General features: G+C 48.6%; 5 protein-coding genes across 8 annotated transcripts; 4 read left to right on the top strand and 1 right to left on the bottom strand.

Annotated features, from left to right (window-relative positions):
• The first annotated feature begins 338 nt into the window (after nucleotides 1-338).
• LOC117140014 (uncharacterized protein At4g17910) lies at nucleotides 339-2356 on the top strand. The gene is made up of 2 exons (XM_033302734.1): nucleotides 339-1336; nucleotides 1391-2356. Exons 1-2 carry the CDS (start codon nucleotides 502-504, stop codon nucleotides 2068-2070), a joined length of 1515 nt encoding a protein of 504 aa, XP_033158625.1. The 5' UTR covers nucleotides 339-501; the 3' UTR covers nucleotides 2071-2356.
• Nucleotides 2357-2562: 206 nt separating this feature from the next.
• Nucleotides 2563-7003, top strand: LOC117140459 (WD repeat-containing protein 35). Its single transcript, XM_033303399.1, has 9 exons — nucleotides 2563-2744; nucleotides 2796-2907; nucleotides 3090-3526; nucleotides 3582-3756; nucleotides 3809-4381; nucleotides 4431-4534; nucleotides 4597-4895; nucleotides 4950-6650; nucleotides 6719-7003. The coding sequence occupies exons 1-9, from the start codon at nucleotides 2721-2723 to the stop codon at nucleotides 6909-6911; spliced, it is 3618 nt and encodes a 1205-aa protein (XP_033159290.1). The 5' UTR covers nucleotides 2563-2720; the 3' UTR covers nucleotides 6912-7003.
• Nucleotides 7004-7132: 129 nt separating this feature from the next.
• On the top strand, nucleotides 7133-22886 carry LOC117140460 (protein draper). Of its 4 annotated transcripts, XM_033303400.1 has the most exons (12): nucleotides 7133-7709; nucleotides 14210-14442; nucleotides 14501-14664; nucleotides 14729-14854; nucleotides 18193-18439; nucleotides 18616-19655; nucleotides 20163-20369; nucleotides 20443-20943; nucleotides 21014-21319; nucleotides 21379-21525; nucleotides 21615-21647; nucleotides 21766-22886. In XM_033303400.1, exons 2-12 carry the CDS (start codon nucleotides 14342-14344, stop codon nucleotides 22020-22022), a joined length of 3129 nt encoding a protein of 1042 aa, XP_033159291.1. In that variant the 5' UTR covers nucleotides 7133-7709; nucleotides 14210-14341; the 3' UTR covers nucleotides 22023-22886. The 4 variants fall into 4 exon arrangements, with proteins under 4 accessions (XP_033159291.1, XP_033159292.1, XP_033159294.1 ...); XM_033303401.1 differs by lacking the exon at nucleotides 21615-21647 and having other exon boundaries at nucleotides 7134-7709; XM_033303403.1 differs by lacking the exons at nucleotides 18193-18439; nucleotides 18616-19655 and having other exon boundaries at nucleotides 7137-7709; nucleotides 20220-20369.
• Nucleotides 12815-14044, bottom strand: LOC117140464. The gene has a single exon (XM_033303408.1). The coding sequence runs from the start codon at nucleotides 13884-13886 to the stop codon at nucleotides 12984-12986; it is 903 nt and encodes a 300-aa protein (XP_033159299.1). The 5' UTR covers nucleotides 13887-14044; the 3' UTR covers nucleotides 12815-12983.
• On the top strand, nucleotides 14863-18186 carry LOC117140462. Its single transcript, XM_033303405.1, has one exon. The coding sequence runs from the start codon at nucleotides 15364-15366 to the stop codon at nucleotides 17641-17643; it is 2280 nt and encodes a 759-aa protein (XP_033159296.1). The 5' UTR covers nucleotides 14863-15363; the 3' UTR covers nucleotides 17644-18186.
• Nucleotides 22887-22888: the final 2 nt, after the last annotated feature.

The following is a 22888-nucleotide window of genomic DNA, read 5'->3' as shown; positions in this document are numbered from 1 at the left end:
ATTTCAGTCACACAAACGGTTTCCTACACCATATCAGCCCATAAAAGCAGAATGTGTTTTGGATTTATCAGTAGCCAAGGTCTTCGAATTGCTGAATAAAGTAAATAGAGCATAGATAGCCATTGCGCGTAAGTACACAGTGAGAAACGAGGCAGAAGTTCCGAAATTGTTATCCCTGATCTTGAAGTGACACAAGCTATCAAAATAGGAGATGATTGAGTGGACTTCCTTATCACTGCGCGGCCTATGCGGATATAGAACAAAATGCCTCGATTCATTGGCGAAATACTTCAGTTGCTATCAGCGACATTTAGATGTTTGAAGTTTAACGAATTTTGTTTTAAGTTCGTGCCTTTTTTTATTGGAGCTCCGAATCGATCGGCTATGACTATGCCTATCTCCCGGTTTCCGATAAGTGGCGACTATCAACGGGCAGATTAAGTTCCACCTTTATCAGGCCACCGACGAGTGAGTCCAAGCGGTATCCCGCCGCCAGTCGCCATGGACAGTCGAGCGGCAGCGGAACCCATTCCCGATGTGAGCCCGAGTCCATTTCCGAATCCGAGTGCGGTCAACCGAACCCTCGAGGAGCGCCTGGGTTTGGACCTAGTCCAAGCCTACGACTGGGACTGGTGGGGAACCCTGGTCCAGAGCGGCGAGTCCCTCCTGCTGATCCTGTCCACCTTGTGGTGCATACTGCTCGCGCGGGTGGTGTGCCAAAAGCTGCGTCTTCATGGCTCTGCCGACCTCTGCTTTGCCATGGAGTTCATCCTGGTCATCCTGCCCTGCATTCTGCTCGTATCCGTGGCCGTGGACTACAGTGGCTACATAGGACTGCTAATGCTCGGGGCCACCTTGTGGTTTCTGCGCACGAGCAGGGCTCTGGAACGGGCTCGCACCCGCGTTCAGTTCGACTTGGGTGGCAACAGACCCATGTGCTTGTCCATCCTGCGTGCGCTGACCCACTTGATCACCGCCGTCTGCATTCTGGCCATCGACTTTGGGAGTTTCTATAGGCCATACCGCAAGAGCAGGCAGTTCGGAGCCAAGCTCATGGACACCGGCATCGGTCTGTTCGTTTTCACCATGGCCATGGTGTCGCGGAGGACGCGTCACTGGTCTGATCTCCGCCGGAGTGTGCTCTACTCCGCCCTGCCGCTCATTCTGCTGGGACTGGCGCGCACGGTGTCCATTTTGACTCTGGGTTACGGGCAGGATGCCCATGAATACGGCCAGCATCTGAATGCCTTTTTCACCCTGGGCTTCACCAAGTTCCTGGGCGCTCTGGTCAGCATTCTGGCCCGCAAGGATCTTCATCTGCTGCCATTGGGATTCGGTACTAGACCATGGATCTTCGTCCAAACTTCGTACTAAACAGTTGCTCTTGCAGGTCTGTTGGTGATCCACCAGTTTGGCCTGAGTGTCCTTGGCATCTCCGACTATGTGATGAACGAGGATGTGGAGCGCTCCAGCTTCCTCAATGCAAATCGCGAAGGTCTGGTCTCCCTGCCAGGATTCGTTGGCCTGTTCCTGCTGTCCATTTACGTCAACCGCTGGATGGTGGCGAAGAGTCAGCTGAGCTACTCCGAGTTTGTCAGGAAGCTGAGGCGTCTCTTCTACCTGGTGCTTATCCTATGGACCTCGTTCTTCATCAGTGCCTACGAAATTGGTATCTCCCGGGTGACCTGCAATCTGGGCTATGTCATATGGATGCTGGCCATCGGGAGCACCACTTTGTGTGCCAGTTTCGGAGCCATAGACTTTGCGATCAACAGCGTCATGCCGTGGGATCCGAATCCTTCGGAGGATCAGGAGAAGGGTCTTCTATCGGGGGAGGCTGTGGTCAAGAAAAGAGGCGGATCCGTTGTTCCGTTCACGATTAGCCAGGCTCTGAACAAAAATGGATTGACATTCTTCCTGGTGGCCAACGTTCTGACCGGCATGGTGAACATCTTTCTCGGGCCCGAGGATCGCACTCATTCCGAGTCCGTCATCATTCTGCTGGTCTACATGTTTCTGGCCACCAAGCTGGCCCACGAATTGCTGAAGAGGGGTATTCGACTAGCCTGATATTCCCCGCGTGCCCTGTGATTTAACTGAATTTATTGTAACTATGTAATGTAATTTAACTATTAGAAACACAATTTATGTAGGGATTTGTGCAATTAGGAAATTATAACGTCCACTTCAGTTTTATTTTATCTTTATGATGTAATTCCTACTTATTTGCTTGATAACTGTGTAACTAGACCTGCAATTAGAAAGGTTTCATATCGATTAGGGGTCATAATGGGTCGTTTTTATTTCATGTGGAAAACATTATCAGTTGTCATAAACTACAATGTTTAAGTTATAAGCGATCCCATTTAAGAAGCTTAACTTTTTGTATTGTCTTTATCTTATTTTAAGTAAACATAGTCTGTTCCTTTGACATAATTAAACATTATAATCTTCTTGGTGGAACTTCAACTTTTTAAATGTGCCGCCCTCGATAACACACACAGGTGCATCGATAGCAACAGGTGGCAGCAGGTGCCTCACTGCCACTTGCCACCAATACCAATTGAACCACCATTTGGGCCCAAAACAGGCTTGGGTTTTGGCCAGCTGACAAACCGAAGTTAAGATCACCATGGAAACCAACTAGTTTTGCTGTCACAGCAAATGCGGAAAAACATTGAAGAGAACTGAAAGAATCCAAGTGCACTTGCAAATCCAAGATGTTCGTTTACCTCAGCAAAAAGGTAGGCTTCACTTAAGGTTCCTACACATGGTCTAGAAGGTCTCTCCTCCAGATTGCCATTCCCAACAATGTGAAGCTCAACTGCATCGCCTGGAACAAGGAGGAGGGCTACATCGCAGTGGCCGGGACGGATGGACTGCTCAAGGTCCTGAAACTGGACCAGGGTGAGTGCCACGATCAGTGATAGAAAGTAACCTGGGTAGGTCATCACTACCTTGTGCTGAATCGAACGAGTTGAATCTCAATTGCCCAGAACTCATTAAAGTTTACTATTTCCCAGTATCAAGATAAAGATAAAGAAAGTTTACTATTTCCGATTTAATCATTACTTTATGCCCATCTCCAGCCACTCCCAATGGCCAGAGCAAAGGCGGGCTGGCCGCCGTTTCCAATCTGTCGATGAACCAGACCCTGGATGGCCACAAGGAGTCGGTGCGGGTGGTCACCTGGAACGATGCACAGCAGAAGCTGACCTCCTCGGACACGGATGGGGTGATCATGGTGTGGATGCTGTACAAGGGATCCTGGTACGAGGAGATGACCAACGACAGGAAGAAGTCCACGGTGGCCAGCATGAGCTGGACGTCGGACGGATCGCGCATCTGCATCGTCTACGAAGATGGGGCGATTATAGTGGGCTCGGTGGATGGCAACCGCATCTTCGGCAAGGAGCTCAAGGGCACCCATCTGACCGGCGTGCAGTGGAGTCCGGACAATCGGCTCATCCTCTTTGCCTTGGCCAACGGGGAGTGTCATCTGTACGATAACCAGGGCAACTTTGCTGTATGTTAGTGCTTGATTATCCTTCATATTTACCCACTTTGATTATGTACTCCAGATGAAGCTGCACATCCAGTGCGTGAACGTAAGTGGCGGCTCCTCCTCCAGGGGTCACCGCATAGCCAGCATCTGCTGGTTCAGTGGCAGGGTCGTCCAGAGTCGAAAGCGTCCAGTTCTGGCCATTTGCTATGAGAACGGAAGGGTGCAGATCATGAGGAATGAAAATGACGACGGTAGGAGGTGATGCAAGTTGTAGGTGCTCTTAACTAACCCACTTGGCTTTAGCTCCCGCAATCTTTGACACTGGGATGCGCAATGTGGACGCCAAGTGGAACCATGACGGCACTGTGCTGGCCATTTGTGGCACCACCTTGGACGCGGTGAGTCCGACATCGCAGCGCGACTCCAACCAGGTGTGCTTCTACTCGCCGCTGGGCAAGATCTACCGCACTCTGAAGGTGCCTGGCACCGACATCACCTCGCTCAGCTGGGAGGGCAAATCGCTGCGCATCGCCATGGCCGTGGACTCGTTCATCTACTTCGCCAACATCCGACCGGACTACATCTGGTGTTACTTCGAGAAGACCGTGGTGTTCCTGAACAGTGGCAGTGCAACCAGGGACTCGCCCATGAGTGTCATCACCTTCTGGAACACCGTCTCCAATCAGAGTTTCCTCAAGGAGGTGGAGCCCACCTTGTGCCTGGCATCCAGCAGCGAGCATTGCGTCCTGGGCGTCGAGTGTGTCAGCAGCAACATCAAGGAGATTGCGCTGAGCACCCTGGAGAACCGCAGTAATCCTGCGGACGACAGGGTCTACCAGTTGCTCCTCTGCAATTCCATTGGCACTACCGTGGATTGTGAGTAGATTCACGGGTTGATGTTCCGGACTAATCCCAGTTATTTTAGCCAAGTACACGGATATTAGACCCTGCTTTGTGGGCATCAACTCGAGCTATGTGGCGATAGCGTCCCAGGAGGAGATTCTAATCTGGCACTACCACACACCCAAGGTGGGCACTTTGAGTCATCAACCTGGCTGCCCATTGACTCACCCCCATTGATCTCCTTTCAGAGTGCCTCCACCCTGCACAACGTGAAGGCGCGCAAGGAGAAGCGGTTCCACATCGACGACACGCCCACGGGAGTGGAGATGGCCAAGGACCTCATGTTGAGCAGTAGCAGTGGCGATGGTCACTCCACGCAGCGGGGAATCAGTGATCCCATCTGTGCCCTGGCACTCTCCGAGAAGCTGCTCCTTGTGGCCAGGGAATCCGGCGCTATCAACGAGTACAGCATAGCCAACGTGGCTCTGAGGAACCGCCACCTGATGAACTCCAAGGTCTACAAGATGGCTATCAACTGCAATTCCACGTGGGTACTCCACCATACGCCTTGATACTAGTAATATTTATACTCCTCACTTAGACGAGCTGCTATAATCGACCACATGGGTGTGATGACCCTGCTGGACCTGGACGACAACAGGGAGACCCAATTGAACTTCAGTCGGGTGGAGCGCAAGGACGTTTGGGCCGTGAGCTGGGCCAAGGACAACCCACTGCTGCTGGCTCTGATGGAGAAAACGCGCATGTACATCTTCCGGGGCAATGATCCAGAGGAGCCCGTGTCTTGCTCCGGGTACATTTGCACCTTCGAGGACTTGGAGATCACCAGTGTCCTGCTGGACGACATCATCAGCGTGGGTGAGCTGCAGAATTCTTCGCATGTCATCCAGCTGAGGGTAAAGTCCCTGCGCGATACCGACGATCTGCTGGAGCACGTGGGACTGGAGGATGCCAAGCAGTTCATTGAGGACAACCCGCATCCGAGGCTCTGGCGACTGCTGGCGGAGTCTGCGTTGAAGAAACTGGAGCTGGAGACGGCGGAGAACGCCTTTGTGCGTTGTGCCCACTACCCAGGCATCAAGTTGGTCAAGAGACTGCGCACCATACACTCCAAGGAGCTGCAGAGGGCGGAGATATCAGCCTTCTACGGCGAGTTCGAGGAGGCGGAGAAGCTCTACCTGGACGCAGATCGTCGCGATCTGGCCATAGATCTGCGCATGACCCTTTGCGATTGGTTCCGCGTGGTGCAGCTGTACAGAATGGGAGGATCGGGCGTGTCCGACCAGCAGATGGAGATTGCTTGGCGGGAAATTGGCCACCACTTCGCCAACCTGCGCTCCTGGGAGAGTGCCCGGGAGTACTACGAGAAGTCCCACTACCTGGAGGGCTACATGGAGGCTCTGTACCACTTGGAGCAGTTCGACGACTTGGAAAAGTGCGTGGAACGGCTACCGGAGAAGAGCCCGCTGCTACCGAAGCTAGCCGAGATGCTGGCCTCCGTGGGCATGTGCTCCGAGGCGGTTCAAGCCCATCTCCGATTCGGCGACCAGAAGGCCGCCGTTGCCACCTGCGTGAATCTTCGGCAGTGGGGCGAGGCTGTGGAGCTGGCCCAGAGGTTCCAACTGCCGCAGGTCCAAACGCTCATAGCCAAGCACGCGGCTCAGTTGCTCCAGGAGGGACGCCTCAAGGAAGCCATCGAGATGCAGAGGAATGCAGGACGCCATCTAGACGCAGCTCGCTTGCTTTCTCAAATGGCGGAACGGGAGCAAGAGAAGCGGGCCCCGCTGCTGAGAATCAAGAAGCTGTACGTGCTGGCTGCTCTGCTGGCCGAGGAGCACCTCAAGGCTGTGGCCACGACGGAGATCGACTACGCCAGCGGCAGGAACACCCTACTGGACTCCATTGCCCTGGAGGATGCGGCCGCCATCGAGAGGCTGTGGCACTGCGCCGAGGCCTACCACTTTATGCTCCTGGCCCAGAGGCAGCTGCGCTTCGGGATCGTCCACAGTGCGGTGGTCACCGCGGTGAGGCTGCGCGACTACGAGGACGTCCTGCCTCCGGAACACATCTACAGCCTGTTGGCTCTGGCCAGCTGTGCGGATCGGGCCTTCGGCACCTGCTCCAAGGCTTTCATGAAGTTGGAGCAACAGGCTCATCTTCCCGAGGCCACCCTTCAACGGTATGAAGAGTTGGCGGCGGGGATCTTCGCCAAGTACGATCCGGAGGACACCACTGGCGAGAAGGTGGATTGCTATTCCTGCGGAGTGCCAGTGCCTGATAGGTAAGTGAAGGGTCGTGGTCAGAAGCGGGATTATAATGATGATACTCATGGATTACCGATCCTTTCAGCTCGCCCTCCTGCCCCGAGTGCAATGCTCGCTTCCCCGCGTGCATCTCCTCCGGGAAACCCATCACACAGCCGACGAACAACATCTGGATCTGCACCACCTGCCACCACTGCGCAGCTCCCACGGAGATCTCCAGGCACCGAACTTGCCCACTGTGCCACAGTTTGATCGTGTCCATGACGGTGGAGATCTGAACTGAGCGGGAACTAGTGTTTAATTACTCCAGCTGTTTTTCTTTCTGCTTATCCCAGTCTCCTTCTCAAATAAATAATGTAGTTTTAAGGTAGAATTCAAATTTATTTTCAAGTGAAAAGTGTTACCAGTGGGAAGAGTGGGAAGAGTGACTGTTCACAGTGGGTATTTCCTGGGGAGTGCGCTAGGGCCACACTACAACTTCATCCAACACTCGCGAAGCGGTCACACTGGCGAGTGCAGCTAAGTAAGTCGGTTGTCAGTTCTTGCTGGATTTAAAATAAATTAAATAAATTTCAGCTTCGTGCGGTGGTGTGCGTACGCAAATATAAAATAAAGTTAATTGTAATTGCGGTGCTTGCGAAAACGAAACGAGCTCCAATTGAGCGACGAAAATACTTAAGTGCATTAAAGAATTGCGTTGTTGTGCGTCGCGCCCGTTATTCTTATTGTTGTCGTTGGTGGTGTGCACGAAAAATAATTGTTTTCATTCAAAGAGGTTGCATTTTAATTGCTAAATCAGCTCAGTTGCGAGTTGCGAGTATAGTGCCAAAATAGAGAGTCGCTACAAAGAAAACAAGTTTTTGTGGTTGGTGAGAAAGTAAAAACAATAGCAAATATTTATATATAGCTATATATGTGGTAACACGCTGTAATCATTTAAAAATACAAATCCTCTCGAGGTTTTAATGGCCAAAGTTTCGTAAACGTGTAAATTGAGTGGAATTCGATTGCGAGTGCATTCTTGCTTTGTTTTGAGTGAGAACCGAAAACCAGTTTACACCGTGCTTCTTGCCAAGGTGAGTTTTAACCCCAATCGTGTCAGTTTCACGTTAATTTTAGTCATTTTTATTGTGTTAAAAATAGGTGTTTTCTTCTGTTAAATGTGCAATTTCGCCTGGACTTACGAAAGTTCCAGTTAGCTTTGTCAGCTCTCTTTTCCTTCCACCTCTCTCCTTTCCCAACGAGCGGTTTGTTTATGGCCGCAGTAGTGCACTTGTGTGCGTGTCAATTAGCGCTTTTATTGGGCGCACACCAAGAACAGTTAAACCTGTTCTGGTTTCTCTTTCGCACAATTTAATGGCCTTTCTTTGGCTTTGGTTTTGCGCTTTCGTCGACTTCTTCTTCTTCTTCTTTGTATCTCATGCATGTATCTTTATATCTGTCATGCGGGGCAATCGCAGCAAATTGGCAAAATTCTCTTTCATCGACCACCACCTCGTCCCCTGGAAACCCGCATCTTGTGGATTCTTTCCAGTTTCCAGATTGCTGCGGAAGCTTCCAGCTGTCAGAGCCGCAACAACAACAACGCAGACGGATCAAATGAAAACCCAGCCAGCATAAACTCACACACATCGAATTTGCCTAACTAACGCACACAGCTGCAGTTCCTTCCAGATGAGATCCACAGTGAAATACAGTCGAGCATCTGTAAAGCGTACGTTATGGGTTTTTTTTTTAAAGGAATTCAATGGTTTTCGAATGCATATGAATGCAAATGCATGTACATTCAGTGTGTGTACAGTCAAATCATTTCGTATATTGCACACTTTTAAATGGATTTGTGCAATTTAAGGAGATATTGTATATCAAGTCGCAAAAAATTTTATTGCGTTTGATTCCTTATGAGTGCTGATTAAGCTATCAGTTCAGCGACATTTCCTTTACTTTACTTTTGAATATGGGGATGCCCACAAATTAGGATTTAGAAACCTTTGTTGGTTTTTAAAGAAATTATTAAATAAGTATGGAATAAACTGCGATCATATTTCCCATACAAAGCATTTTTATTGTTCACACCGTTTCCTTAACCAAGCGATTTTCAGCTTAGCCTTATATTTCTGACACTGGCAATGGAACTTGATTTTTATTATCATACGTGATTTAATGAACAATGCCGCCTGCTTAGGACTTCGCTTCGAAATGCAATGCACAGCGAAAAGACCCCACGAGCCATTCCAAAATTAAAAGCTGAAACGGCACTCAGAGGTGCGCTCTCCCCACCCTCATATCATATCATACCATACCATACATGTTACAGTGTCTGTTCAGGTTCCTTTATGGAGCCGGGCTTTGTCGTCGCCATGATTACTCAGCTTTACTGATAATGCTGGGTGGAGTAGCAGGGAGTGACTGGGATGCAACCTCGTGGGGTTTCTTGTCCAATTGGGCGGTGGTTAGAGGGCAACCCATGAGTCGGGATGTTCGTTTTCCCCTTATGATTGCGACAGTCTCTGTTCTCTATCTTTTCGCTTTGGGTTTGCAATATCCAACATTTTCCTTTGCTTTCTCCGTATTGTTGCAAGTGCATTTCGCTTTTGCTGATGATTATGCATAATTCTGGCTCGTCTGTCTGCATTGCAATGTGTGGGTGCCTTTCCACTAGAATAATATACACATGTTTTCTTGGTTTTCATCTGAAATCGGTTCTCTTCGCTGAATCAATCGAGAAAGCTTCTAGCTCTATCCGAATTCGGGCTAGAAATCCGAGCTTCGCCCGCTAATTGGCCAATTCCAACTGAGGTGTTGAGTGTGGGCTCACCTGTGAAATGAATACGAAACAGCTGAAGTCACTGTTTCTGCGGCTGACGTGGTTATACATTAATAGCTCAGATACTTCATTATGGCAGCTAACTGCCAAAATGAGAACCCTTTGCCTCTTTGCTTGCATTAGACTGTTCACTGAATGTTTTGATTGGCCTAGCATTTAAGTTGTTCACAAATGTAAGACCCTTGACCTCGTGCAAACTAATATTCTTGCAATAATAGCATTGTCTCAATTTCCTGATCCTGAACAACTTGCTTTCATACCAAATCAATTTCTTGCCATTGAAATCGTTTATTATTTCTACTATTGTTTATGCCAAATGTGCCTTGTCGGCTCGCCAAGGAGTTGAATTGCCCACTGAACGCCAAACATATGCGTTGCGGTTATTCTAGATGTGGATTCAGTAAATTCGACTTTGATTTCGCTATCCAAAGTACAGCTCAAGTGGAGCTCCTCTTATGTAGAATAATTCTGTTTACATGGAGCGGGAAGCGACAATCTTTGTTTAGCCTTTATCAAGTGCGCAGTACTTGAAGTTGAAGAATATCTGGCTCATTTTCCCCTTATGCTTATGATTATATTAACCCAAGTCAAATCCAGATGCTTACATATGCATTTTGCAGTTTCAATCGAAAATACACCCAAAAAAATACACAATACAATACCTATTCTTAGCTCAGATGGATGTTACCATAAATTGGAACGAAAATAGGAATAATATATCATTCTAATTGAATGAAATAGATGAATCCCATTGATTTTTGATCAACAAAGCTTTCTTCTTAGTCCGAAAGTATTCCGCAGCTTTTTGTTTGCACGATCCACTTGAGTGTATTTTCTTTCGATAGCTTTCATCGAAAATCGGGGAATTAGTCATATATAAGTACCTATGTATACATTCCAAATACTTATAAGGGCACGTAGACAGGCTGTCAGCGGAAATAGACTCGTAACATACTTCTAATCAATCTCCTAATACATGTGCTAACATTTTATGGTCCTCATTTGGAACTTCCTCAACTCTTCGCTGGCCCCTTCCGATTAAGAACCACAATCAGTGCGAATCATCGGTTGTTTCTGCTTGTCCAATACTGGGCGCAGATAAGGGCGAGATATGATATTGCAGCAAACATGAGGTGTGCCACAAGTACACACATGTTGGGAAAGGGCGGAAATACAAACCTGCGATTTGAGCGGTAGATTGACCCGAAGTTCTGAACAAAATCCGAGCCTTAGCCAGAGACTTTTGTGAATGAAATCCGAGTGACTCAGCATCAGAACAGATGCTGGGCATGCGGCATCGATGAATGGTGAATGGATTCGATACTCGATAAAACAAACTGTGCCGAACACGTTTTCCATTGAAAAATCTCGCACACTCGCCTATTATACAACTAACAGATCCGTATAGTTTATAGACTATAGTCTAGCATTGTTTAACCTAAGGTGACTCATCCACGACATATTCATTTAGCTCATTAAAACAGCAATCAGGCGTGTAAACAAATAAGTAAATTGCGAGTGTAAGCTCGTTGTCTCGTGCAAGTTCGCATTTTAATATGATCTATGTACATATCATACATATGCGGAAGGGAAGATACGAGTTTATTTGCTCCTTAAGTGGCAAAATGAAACTTAATGGCAATGGGTTAGAGTAACACTCTAGTTTATGGTTAATATTTTTGATTCCAAAGGTTTGTAATTTTTTTAAAATCGTGGACTCTGCTAATCGTTATTTGGCAATCAAACTGCAAAGTAAATTAGTCCAGATTGTTTGGTTCGCACGATTTCGTTGTCCATCGTGAATTATATGTACGATGTTACGGGATGATTTGGTATTATTCTATTAGTCTTTGTCCATGACCGGATTACGCACCTTCCGTTCCGTGGATTTGCTTATATATAGAGAGGCTAAATTAGTCACCTACAACAGAACAAGTATCAGTGAACCTAATCGCTGTTGGGTTGGAGGGGGAATGCCTGCGGCGTTCTTATCATCCGCCCTTATCACTTGTAATCTCTTGAGCAAAGTCGAGGGGTTGCCAAGTGCTTATCTCTGTCTACTTAAATGTATATTGCCCCAGATGTTTATTATCGTTTCAGTGTTGGCTATCTTTAGGATTGTTGTATGTATCTAAAAAGACGAACACATTCACGATCTGCACTAAAACTTGAACGTTCTATTAGCGCTGCGTTTCAAACAATTTCTCGTCTAAAATTTATTTGGCGCCGTTGGCAGTTCATCACGCGATTTCTGGCTAATGGCGACCTTGGCAAATACCACTTTCTGATGAGTTAGGGGAGCACCTGCCGTGCGATTAAGTGAATCAGATTTCTCGCTGGCAAGAAATGAAGCCAGCAATTATCTTTGCAATATAAATACAGATTGTAGATCACGACAATCCCCCAGCTAATTGTAGGTACTTTCCAACTGACCAGACATGGCTGGCCCGTGCTTCATGTCAGTTCCACATAACCAAGTACCGACAATCTCTTTTGTCCGCGATTGTCATAGATAATTTCGTATATTATTGTGAACTTAATGTTTAATATTAAAAGTGGATCTTTATTTCCTGAAAAACCGTGCTGGCATTAATTGCAAGTGGTTCGGCATGGGTAGTTTTACAGATAGCGATCCACGTTTATGCAATCCATTCTTGATGGGTCACTGGTAATTGTAAACCACGCTCGGACATTACTTGGCCTAGTTCACACGTAGACTTGACATAATTAATGACAAGTTCTCAATATCTCTTAGCCCCATGTTGGGTTGAAATTCGAGAAATCCCAGAGGCGACCTCTGGACACTTGTGAAGTAGGCCCTGGGGCACTGAATGGAAACTGGAGGAGGTTCTCCTGGGTTTTCCCGAGTCACTGAGCGCTTTTCATGTGCCGTGGAACGCAGATGTGACTGTCGGTGGCCAGTGAATCATATAATATACTACAAATGGGGCTTTTTGCTGGCGGGATGCAATTGAAAGTGAAATTACAGAGAGCATGAACAACAAAGGCCCACAATCTGCGGTTCTGCCCCATGAGCGGCGGAAATGTTTTCGTTTTGATTTGTTCACATCCATATTTATCGTGCAGAATAAATGGCATAAATAATAATCACAATAAATGGGTTTGATGAGTGGCGAACAAGTGGCCAGCGAGCGGATAAAGCTGTAAACAAATAAATACTTTTGCGATTTATCGATCAGATCACACATAAGCAGATGGGCAGATATTTAACACCTTTGAGCGGATTGCAATCTTCCAGAATGAAAACAACATTCGAAATGGGGAATGATGCAATAATGCTATACGGAATATAAACCCAAGCCTGAATCCATGAAAACACAAATGTTTCTTTGTTGCTGCAACACAAAATATAGTTAAAATTCAGGTGGTTTCATCTTTCTGTGTCTTGTGTTATTTTGTGGAATGCGCTGCTTTAGTGTCATTGTGTGAAAAGTCAGTCTAATACTTGGGGCGAAGGAGCTTCTGGGTGCTGCTCCTCCAGCCTTTTCCCTCCACTTATGGTCTAAAATAAGCGCCGGTGGAGATGACTGACACCCCCTGCCAACGCGGTCCTCATGGAAAAGACGAAGGATATGGCGAAGCCCACAAGGCTGAGAAGGAATAGCCAGGGCGTCACCAGCACCACGATGAGAAAGAGAAAGGTGTCGTTGCCCTTGGCAATGGCCAGCCGCCACAGCATCTGGCGCAGGTAGCTGCGCAACTGGTACTTGGTGCGTCCCAGGCGATAGCGAATGTCGCCGCAGAGCCATCCAAGTCGCGCGACCTGTCGGAAACACACAACTACCACCAGGGCGATCAGATGCAGCAGCAACAGAAGATGCTTGGCGATAGCCGACTGTCCACAGCGATTGATTATCACCTCCAGGCGTTGGCGACGCTGCTCCGGCATAGTGGACGTTACGTAGTTGATGGCACGGCGCCAGCGGGATACAGACAATTTTGCGCTCGTCTGCTGACTGCATAGGTCGCTCTCGGAGTCGGTTTCTGAAAGTGCGGCTAGACGCGGTGCTTCATGCTCCTGCCATTGGGTCTGAGGGGGTGAGGGGGTGTTCTTTAGCTTCGACAGTGAAGACATCGAAAGGTCGCCCTCGTAGTGTCCATAGTAACTGGAAATGGGTGGCACTGGGAAGCGTTGGCCATGTCCCACTCCGGCTCCGCTCAAGATTTGCTGGGCCATCGCGGGAAGAGGTGACGGCATCCTGGGTAGCCCAGCCCCATCGACCAGAGAGCGCTGGCGGCTAATGGAGCGCATCATCGGTTTGGGGGGTATCTTGCCCAGAAAGGGCATCCCGTTGAGACCCTCGGAGAACCCAGCGGCGTCGCCGAACTGTGGTGCATTGAAGTTGAAGGCACTGGCTCCGAATCCTCCCGGGCCTCCATTGAAGGGTGAACGTTGCTTGTGCATCCTCTCCTGCTGCGCTCTTGTTTTATACTATAATCGGATTCCTGGCACCTCTAGGGATATAGTTTCCCAGATACTTATTGAGCAGCTTTCAATTTCTGGTTGTGTTGGAAATTTTCCACATTTAGACTGGACTACCCTGGACAGGTGGCTACGACCCGTTGTATCCGACGGGAAATACTATGTGTGTTTTCTAACGATTAAATCTAGCCCTTTTCAGAAATATGTATTTAATAATCTATACGCTTATATGTATATTTGTAGTATATAAAATCATACGGAGAAAGCCTGATTTAGTGAAACTCATTCTCTCTTTGTTCTTGCAGTTGAATTCGGTTTAATCGCGGCTTGAGTCATCCTTAGTTAATACTGACTGTTATTATCAGTTCAATGTGATCCGCCAGTGAAGCTGCATCAGTACGAGTAACTAATTCCAGGACCTGGAATTCACTGCCACCATGTTGCGGGTAATCCTCATGGCCTGCCTGGCCCAGCTGGTACTGGCTCAGGCGGATCTTAAAGATCTGGATGGACCCAATATCTGCAAAAGAAGAGAACTGTAAGCCTATCCCCTGTCACGACAAATGAACTAAATTAATGGATACTTTTACGTTTAGGTATAACGTAGACGTTGTCTACACAGAACTGCAATCGTTCCAGGAACGGGGCTCCACCTGGTGCGTCACATTCCCGCCGAGGTGCTCCACCTATCGCATTAAACACCGAGTGGTCAACAAAACAAAGACGATTGCAAAGAACCGTATTGTGAGGGACTGTTGTGGTGAGTTGAGAATTTCTGGATGTTTGACTTTACTTCACATATTACCATTTTTAACCGCTTTTAGATGGCTACATCGCAAGCGCCGGAGAATGCGTGCCGCATTGTTCGGAACCCTGCCAGCACGGTAGATGCATCTCCCCGGAGAAGTGCAAGTGCGATCATGGTTACGGAGGACCCGCCTGCGATATAAGTTCGTTGATCCCTTAAGCTAATCGTAATTTGTCCCTAATGAATCGCCTTGGGTCTTCCAAGGGTTCGGCTTATCCCAGAAACAGGGGTTTTGAATTTTGAAACTTCAAGTTCATAATATTCCCGGATTGCCTGCGATGAGCCGAGCCCCGTAGATAAGAGCTTGTGTAATCACTTAAGCAGCTTTGAAGCTCTGTAGTTTTAAATGCCCTTGCAAAGATTGTACATTTTCTGTAGGCTGAACTGATCCTCCGCTCGAGTGTAGATTATATTATTTAAAGTATTTTCAGACCTTCGAACAGCGCAGAGCTGATACGTAGAAACCGATTTTAATATATTATGAAATTTTTGATACCGAAAAAAGAAACCCAACTTAAGCCAGAAGAAAATAATCTTCCAATATGACAACACATTAAAGTCAAACAAAAAGCATACAAACAAAAAAAAAAAATAGGAAAAATTAAAAAAAAACCATAAAAAGCTCTACACCTACACATCTTGGAACGTAGGATGGAGGATGAGGACTCAGATTACCTGCCGCTGCCGAACACCAATAGCTTGAGTATTCCGAATGATCCGGTCATGCTGGCCGTGTACCAGCTTTACAAGCCGCCCCTGACCGCCAATCGGAATTTACTCTCGGAGCGTAATCGGGAAATCTTCGCAGAGGCGTTTAATGATGCCGACCAAGTGCCCACTTTGGCGGATCTGTGCGTCCGACAGATGGCTAAACGTGGAAATGCCAACGTGCCCGACGACGTGCTCCAAGATCCGCGAAAGATGCGCGTCCATTACGATACACTCGATGTGGATCTGCCCCTGCGCGAGTGCTACTGCGTAGAGGATGCGAGCTACTGGAGGCGGGTGGTCTTAGCTAAGAGTTCCGAGACATGCCTTGCACTGAAGGGGTTGCAGGATTATGACTGGCGCGGCAAGGGACTGAGCCTGAAGTACATGGAGCTGGTGGAGGCCTGTCCGGCCGCCCTTTGGCCAGAGAAAGAGATGACCGAACTAGCCGCGCTGATAAAGGATCATGTTCGCTTCATGGACATTCGGCACCTGCAGCCGCTGTCGGAGTATGCCTTCCGGAAAACAAAACGTGAGGAAGACGACTCGGAGCCGGAAATATCCTCCGAGGAGTCCGGTGGCATAGAAATCTCCAGTGATGAGCCAATGACACCCGAAGACGGTGATGAGGAGGGGGAGGAAGAAGAGGAGGGGGCGGGTTCCTTCGCCTCTGAACAGAATAGGGCTATTGGATTCAATACAAAATTTACGCTGAATGCTTCCGACGATGAAGATGACTCCGGCAACGAGCGTCGCAAGCGTCGACATGAACGGAACGTTGCCCGCCAACGATTGCGGGATCTAAAGGCGGCCAGGGAGGCGGAGCACGAGGAGCGCAGGCGACGTCGGTCCGAGATGCGGAAGCACAAGGAACCAGAGCCGCGAAAGAAAAAGAAGCGAACGCAGCGAATAAAAGGCACCTTCGATATCCGCGTGGAGCCGGAACCGGACGGTGGCGATGACAAGGTTTTGGACAAACGCAACAAGCAAAGATATCTGACGCATCTACAACAGTTAAAATATCCGGAGGAGGACTGCGTCCACATCGATCTTAGCTTTGTGCGTCACTTTGTCAACCTGGTATCGTTGAACCTGGAGTTTCTGGGTCCGGCTTTGGGTAGGAAGTACCACAAGCGGAACGTGCTCTTTTCGATCAAGGACATGGTTCGCCTGGCTAGAGGTTTAGTGGCACTGCAGCAGCTGCAGATCTTCCGGCTTCGAAACAGCAGACTTAATAGCTTTAAGCTATACACCGTGTGCCGGGCTCTGCGCGTATTGCCTTTGCTGGAGGTGGTGGACTTTGGGTACAACCAGATGACGGACGACTGTGGCCCCGAGCTGGGAATTCTGCTGGAGCGGCCGCAAATGCTAAAGTCCCTGGAGCTGGAGTACAACCGACTGGATACGCGGGCCATGTCGGCTATCGGAGAGGCACTGCAGCGATCGAACCTCACCAGACTGGAGTATCTCGGATTGGCCCACAACAAGTTGAGCGGCGACTCCCTGTCCATCTTGTGCAACGGCATCAAGGGCACCGAGCACGTGGAGGAGCTTAATGTGTCCGGAATCGAGGCGAATCCTCGGACAATTGTGGACCAACTAGGCGATCTTCTGCGTCATCACGATCCACTACGTCGGCTAATAATGGTGGCCATTCCTTTAGGGCCGAAGATGGGCACAAAACTTATATGTGCCCTCACCGCCAACATGAAGGTTACTCATTTTGACTGTCGCGACTGCGACTTGGACGAGCAAGAGGAGTTCGAGGCGAACGTGGCAGTCAGGCGAAACATCTTCTTGGGCGGAAACGGCTTTGTCACCGATACTCAGCGCTTCCCCAGCATTGCCGACGTCTTGGAGTTTGCCAAGACGCTGAAGCATCCGATGGTGCAGAAGGTAGAGAACGACATGGCGAAGAAGAAGGAGTGCTTGCCGTTCTGTCCGACCCCATCGCCAAGTGTCCAAAGCCTGGCGGCGCAGTCGCTGGTAACGGAGGAGTCGGAGTACGATATTTGGCAGATGCTTGGCATCACAAAGAAAGTGACCAAGGTCGCATCTCCGGTCGAAGAGCTAGTAAAAAAAGTCAGTTCAGTGTCGGTGATCAAGGAACCTTTTGTCTACAAGCCCAACGAATTCAACATCGACGAGTTCCGAGCTCACGTTTTTCTGCCGGGGACGAGCAACAGGCACTCCTACTTCATGAAAGAAAGGCGAATGGATTAATAATCTGCTCGCGCACTTTTTAATTCTCATCAAAATTGAATGTTTTTACGATCAGCAAAAAGAAAATGATAAATTGGTCTGAAAACCATATGCTATTCTAGTCGAAATAATATTTAAAAACCAGATTATTATTAAGGTTTATATATAGTTTATTGCAAGGGCATTCCATCTTTGGACTACCAAAGATCTGCACGTAGTGTCTCTAGCTGTATTTCTGCTATATGTTATATGTTGCTTTGTAGCTTTTGTTTGTTTTTTGTTTAATGCCATCTTGACCCGAAATCTAACCCGACCACCCACAACCTACACTCCACTGTCTCACACACCCATGCAGTTCACTCCGGCTCAGTTATCCAGGTGCAAGCAGGCCTTCGGTCACTAATTCCCTCCACCAAAACGGGAGGTTCCGGGAGCGGAACTTCTTCCGGCTCCTGGGTTTCCCGTGGCTAGCAAGCAAAAGGCAAAAGCAAGAAAAAAGCAACTAACTGTCGAACCCGTACCTTGTGATCCGTAACCGCAGCTAACCACGTTTGTGTCACTCTTCGGTAGATTGCCCACCCGGCTGGTATGGCCGGAACTGCTCGATGCAGTGCGACTGCCTGAACAACGCGGTATGTGAGCCCTTTTCAGGCGACTGCGAGTGCGCCAAGGGCTACACCGGAGCACGCTGCGCGGACACCTGTCCGGAGGGCTTCTTTGGGGCCAACTGCTTGGAGAAGTGCCGATGCGAGAACGGCGGCAAGTGTCACCACGTGTCCGGCGAATGCCAGTGTGCGCCCGGTTTCACGGGTCCCCTGTAAGTGGACGGAGGGGCGTCTTTGGCGGCACAACCTTCTGGCCGAGGATCAGGCAAAATGAATCGTAGAATGCAATCAATATTTTTCGTGGCTGTGATCTAAAGCCGTTGCATCCTACGTTTCATTTTGCTCCTGCTCCAACGCAAAACCCATACTAATACTCCGCTCCAACTAGATGCGATATGCGATGTCCGGACGGAAAGCATGGCGCACAGTGCCAGCAGGACTGTCCCTGCCAGAACGACGGAAAGTGCCAGCCGGAGACCGGGGCCTGCATGTGTAATCCGGGCTGGACGGGCGACGTGTGTGCGAACAAGTGTCCGGTGGGCAGCTACGGCCCAGGATGCCAAGAGAGCTGCGAGTGCTACAAGGGAGCGCCCTGCCACCACATCACCGGCAAGTGCGAGTGTCCGCCCGGATATCGCGGGGAACGCTGCTTTGACGAGTGTCAGCTGAACACGTACGGATTCAACTGCAGCATGACCTGCGACTGCGCGAACGATGCCATGTGCGATCGGGCCAACGGAACGTGCATCTGCAATCCCGGCTGGACGGGTGCCAAGTGTGCCGAGCGGATCTGCGAGGCGGACAAGTACGGGCTGGACTGTAACCGCACCTGCGAGTGCGACATGGAGCACACGGATCTGTGTCACCCTGAGACGGGGAAGTGCCAGTGCAGCATCGGATGGAGCAGTGCTCAGTGCACCAGACCCTGCACCTTCCTGCGCTACGGCCCGAATTGCGAGCTGACTTGCAACTGCAAGAACGGAGCCAAATGCTCGCCGGTCAATGGTACGTGCCTGTGTGCGCCGGGCTGGCGCGGACCCACCTGTGAGGAGAGCTGCGAGCCGGGCACCTTTGGTCAGGATTGCGCCCTGCGCTGCGACTGCCAGAACGGAGCGAAGTGCGAGCCGGAGACGGGCCAGTGCTTGTGCACGGCCGGATGGAAGAACATCAAGTGCGACCGGCCGTGTGATCTGAACCACTTCGGACAGGACTGCGCCAAGGTGTGCGACTGCCACAACAACGCCGCCTGCAATCCGCAGAACGGAAGCTGCACCTGCGCCGCCGGCTGGACGGGCGAGCGGTGCGAACGGAAGTGCGATACCGGCAAATTCGGACACGACTGCGCCCAGAAGTGCCAGTGCGACTTCAACAATAGCCTGGCCTGCGACGCCACCAATGGAAGATGCGTGTGCAAGCAGGATTGGGGAGGTACTAGCGGGATTTCTATATACCTCATTGAATTCACCTCATCAAGTTCATAGATCACTGTTGTCATTAGCGAGATTTATAGGTTGCTCCGATCTAAAATCATAAAAAAATCAGTGATTCAATTCAGTTCAATTAGATATTCTCATTCTTGAATACTTTAGATACAAATTTCCAAATTGTAGAGCTTGCATGATTTTCTTCTAACAGTAATTAAGTAACCCCTTAAAATTTATTTCCTTTTTTAAAGCAAACTGTTGATATAAAAAAGACAGTTTTCTATTAAATATTTAATATGAAGTGTAAATCTGCCTATAACACGTTAATCAGTACCATCTTGTACCCTTATTAGTGCGCACTGAAATCATTACTTTCATTTTTGCATCTATCGCACCTATTTTGCATGGCCACGTTTCATTTCCTTAATTTAATTTGCTTTTCTGGTTCTGCACCTTTGTGTTCCTGGTTTTTGTTGTCCTTGTCTGATGCCCAACGATCGAACAACCCAAGGCGTTCATTGCGAGACCAACTGTCGGAGCGGTTACTATGGTGAAAATTGTGATAAAGTTTGCAGATGCCTGAATAACTCCTCCTGCGATCCCGATTCCGGTAACTGCATCTGCTCACCCGGTTGGACTGGTGCGGACTGTGCGGAACCCTGCCCACCTGGATTCTACGGCATGGAATGCAAGGAACGCTGCCCGGAGATCCTCCATGGTAAGCTTTATTGGATAAGAATGCAAGGCCAAAGCAAAACACACCCAAATACTCACATATACTCACATTTCAGGCAACAAGAGCTGCGACCATATCACAGGTGAAATTCTCTGCCGCACGGGTTACATAGGACTCACCTGCGAGCACCCATGTCCTGCCGGACTATACGGACCCGGCTGCAAGCTCAAGTGCAACTGCGAGCACGGCGGCGAGTGCAACCACGTTACCGGCCAGTGCCAGTGCTTGCCAGGGTGGACAGGTGCCAACTGCAACGAGTCCTGTCCCACAGACACCTACGGACAAGGATGCGCCCAGCGCTGCCGCTGCGTGCACCACAAGGTTTGCCGCAAGGCCGACGGTATGTGCATCTGTGAGACCGGCTGGTCAGGCACCCGGTGCGATGAGGTCTGTCCGGAGGGATTCTACGGCGAGCACTGCATGAATACCTGCGCGTGTCCGTCGGCCAATTTCCAGTGCCATGCAGCCCACGGCTGTGTGTGCAGGAGTGGCTACACCGGCGATAACTGCGACGAGCTAATCGCATCCCAACGTGTTGCAGACCAAAGCGAAAATTGTAAGATAATTCATTGATAAGGATATATTCCGCAACATTACTAACTCATTTCATCCATTTTGAATTGCAGCGAGCCGGGCAAGTGTAGCTCTGACTTTAGTCCTGATGACCCTGTTTGCGTGCATAATCTTCGCAGTGTTCATTTACTACCGCCGCCGGGTGTCCAACCTAAAAACCGAGATCGCCCATGTACACTACACCCATGATACGAATCCCCCGAGCTGGCCGCCCAACCACAATTTCGACAATCCCGTGTACGGCATGCAGGCGGACACGCGTCTCCTGCCCAACAATATGCGTTCCAAGATGAACAACTTTGACCAGAGGAGCACGATGAGCACGGACTACGGCGATGACTGCAATGCCAGTGGCAGGGGTAAGATGTTTAGAGCACAATATTTTGTGTCAGTGCCTCATAGTACATTGCCTCCACAGTGGGTAGCTATTCGATCAACTACAACCACGACCTGATAACGAAGAACCTGAACGCGGACCAGACCAATCCGATCGTGTACAACGAATCCCTCAAGGAGGAGCATGTCTACGACGAGATCAAGCACAAGGAGGGCTACAAGGATCCCGGTATGTCATTAGACTTTTACACAGGCAGGCTTAGTAACTTCACAACTAACTATGTACTCCACATTTGCACACATTACGGCATGAATCAGTGAAAATATATAGCAAGATTTTGTTTCCCGAGGGTAAGCCAGTGTTAAAGAACCATTCCGTGTAGTGCTCTGTTCGTCCTCACTCATGTCCAGTGTTTATAAGACCAATTTAAGGCAACAACAATCTAATTGTCTGAATTCTATACGCTAGATGAATACGATCACCTGGACTACTCACGACCCAGCACCTCGCAGAAGCCGCACTACCACCGCATGAACGACGCCATGCTCAACATCAACCAAGACGAGGAGAAGCCCAGCAACGTGAAGAACATGACTGTGCTGCTGAACAAACCGCTGCCGCCTACGGAACCGGAGCCACAGCACGAGTGCTTCGACAACACGAATACCAACCTGGACAACGTATCGACGGCGTCGCCCAGTTCCAGTCCGGAATTTCGCAAGTAGGCAGCCGGAACAGTCATTTCACCCGCTGGTTAGATTCTAAGCCATGATATTTTAATTTGTCTATGTATGTAGGGTAAGAATTGCCCAACTGTGTACGTAACGACTTTAGCTTAAGTTGTTTCCTAGAACTTCAGTTCATGCTGTTATGTATTTCTGTGTAGGGTAGCATTTGTCTTGCATTCGATATGTAATTCTCTTTTTGTATTCTCGCTCAGCAAAGCCATGTCAGCTCAACCAATTGTAAATTATTATTTAGGGGCCCTTTACAACCCAGCAGAGGTCCTCACTTTTGTAAATGTCTCCTTCATTCGACCCAAATTGTACTGACATTTATGCTCATATAGGCGACTAACTCCCTAAGTGAAATCATATTAAATTAAGTACCTACAACACCTCTTCCTGGTAAAAGTGCAGAGTGCCTGTGAGGCAAACTCGGATCGGAGGTTGCAATAATTTTAAATCGAACCCATGCATATACAGATTGAAATCAATAGCTTAAGTATATGGTATTTATATTTTTAATAAGAAACTTATTTTTAGAGTGCATAAACAATACATTTATAGAGATCACATTAGGCATTGATAGACTATTTAAAATGCCGTAAAATATCGTAAAATTAATTGTTATCCAAATTTAATGCTGATGCTTTGTAAGAAGGAAACATTTGGCCAAAATTGTATAAAACTCATATTAGATTCTAGATCAAATTTTAAAAAGTAGTTCAAATATTGGAACATTATGATTGTGTCAACGTTAACCCACTTATAACTTTACCCTGAACTGCGTTATGTTATCTTCATATACACACATTTGATCTTGAGAGAAACGAGGATAATAAAGAGGATAATACAAATATGTAAAAATA

Source organism: Drosophila mauritiana, chromosome 3L, assembly GCF_004382145.1.
Source record: "Drosophila mauritiana strain mau12 chromosome 3L, ASM438214v1, whole genome shotgun sequence".
Lineage (NCBI taxonomy): Eukaryota > Metazoa > Arthropoda > Insecta > Diptera > Drosophilidae > Drosophila > Drosophila mauritiana.
This window is presented reverse-complemented; position numbering and strand designations above follow the sequence as displayed.

What these genes read in the sequence shown, in the direction of transcription:
- LOC117140014 (XM_033302734.1), top strand. Translation starts at nt 502, where the DNA reads ATGGACAGTCGAGCGGCAGCGGAACCCATTCCCGATGTGAGCCCGAGT. An exon ending in TCTGCTGCCATTGGGATTCG is followed by an intron (nt 1,337 to 1,390) that starts GTACTAGACCAT and finishes TTGCTCTTGCAG; the next exon opens with GTCTGTTGGTGATCCACCAG.
- LOC117140459 (XM_033303399.1), top strand. Translation starts at nt 2,721, where the DNA reads ATGTTCGTTTACCTCAGCAAAAAG. An exon ending in ATAACCAGGGCAACTTTGCT is followed by an intron (nt 3,527 to 3,581) that starts GTATGTTAGTGC and finishes TATGTACTCCAG; the next exon opens with ATGAAGCTGCACATCCAGTG. An exon ending in GGAGTGCCAGTGCCTGATAG is followed by an intron (nt 6,651 to 6,718) that starts GTAAGTGAAGGG and finishes CGATCCTTTCAG; the next exon opens with CTCGCCCTCCTGCCCCGAGT.
- LOC117140464 (XM_033303408.1), bottom strand. Translation starts at nt 13,886, where the DNA reads ATGCACAAGCAACGTTCACCCTTCAATGGAGGCCCGGGAGGATTCGGA.
- LOC117140460 (XM_033303400.1), top strand. Translation starts at nt 14,342, where the DNA reads ATGTTGCGGGTAATCCTCATGGCCTGCCTGGCCCAGCTGGTACTGGCT. An exon ending in TATTGTGAGGGACTGTTGTG is followed by an intron (nt 14,665 to 14,728) that starts GTGAGTTGAGAA and finishes AACCGCTTTTAG; the next exon opens with ATGGCTACATCGCAAGCGCC. An exon ending in CAAGATTTTGTTTCCCGAGG is followed by an intron (nt 21,648 to 21,765) that starts GTAAGCCAGTGT and finishes TCTATACGCTAG; the next exon opens with ATGAATACGATCACCTGGAC.
- LOC117140462 (XM_033303405.1), top strand. Translation starts at nt 15,364, where the DNA reads ATGGAGGATGAGGACTCAGATTACCTGCCGCTGCCGAACACCAATAGC.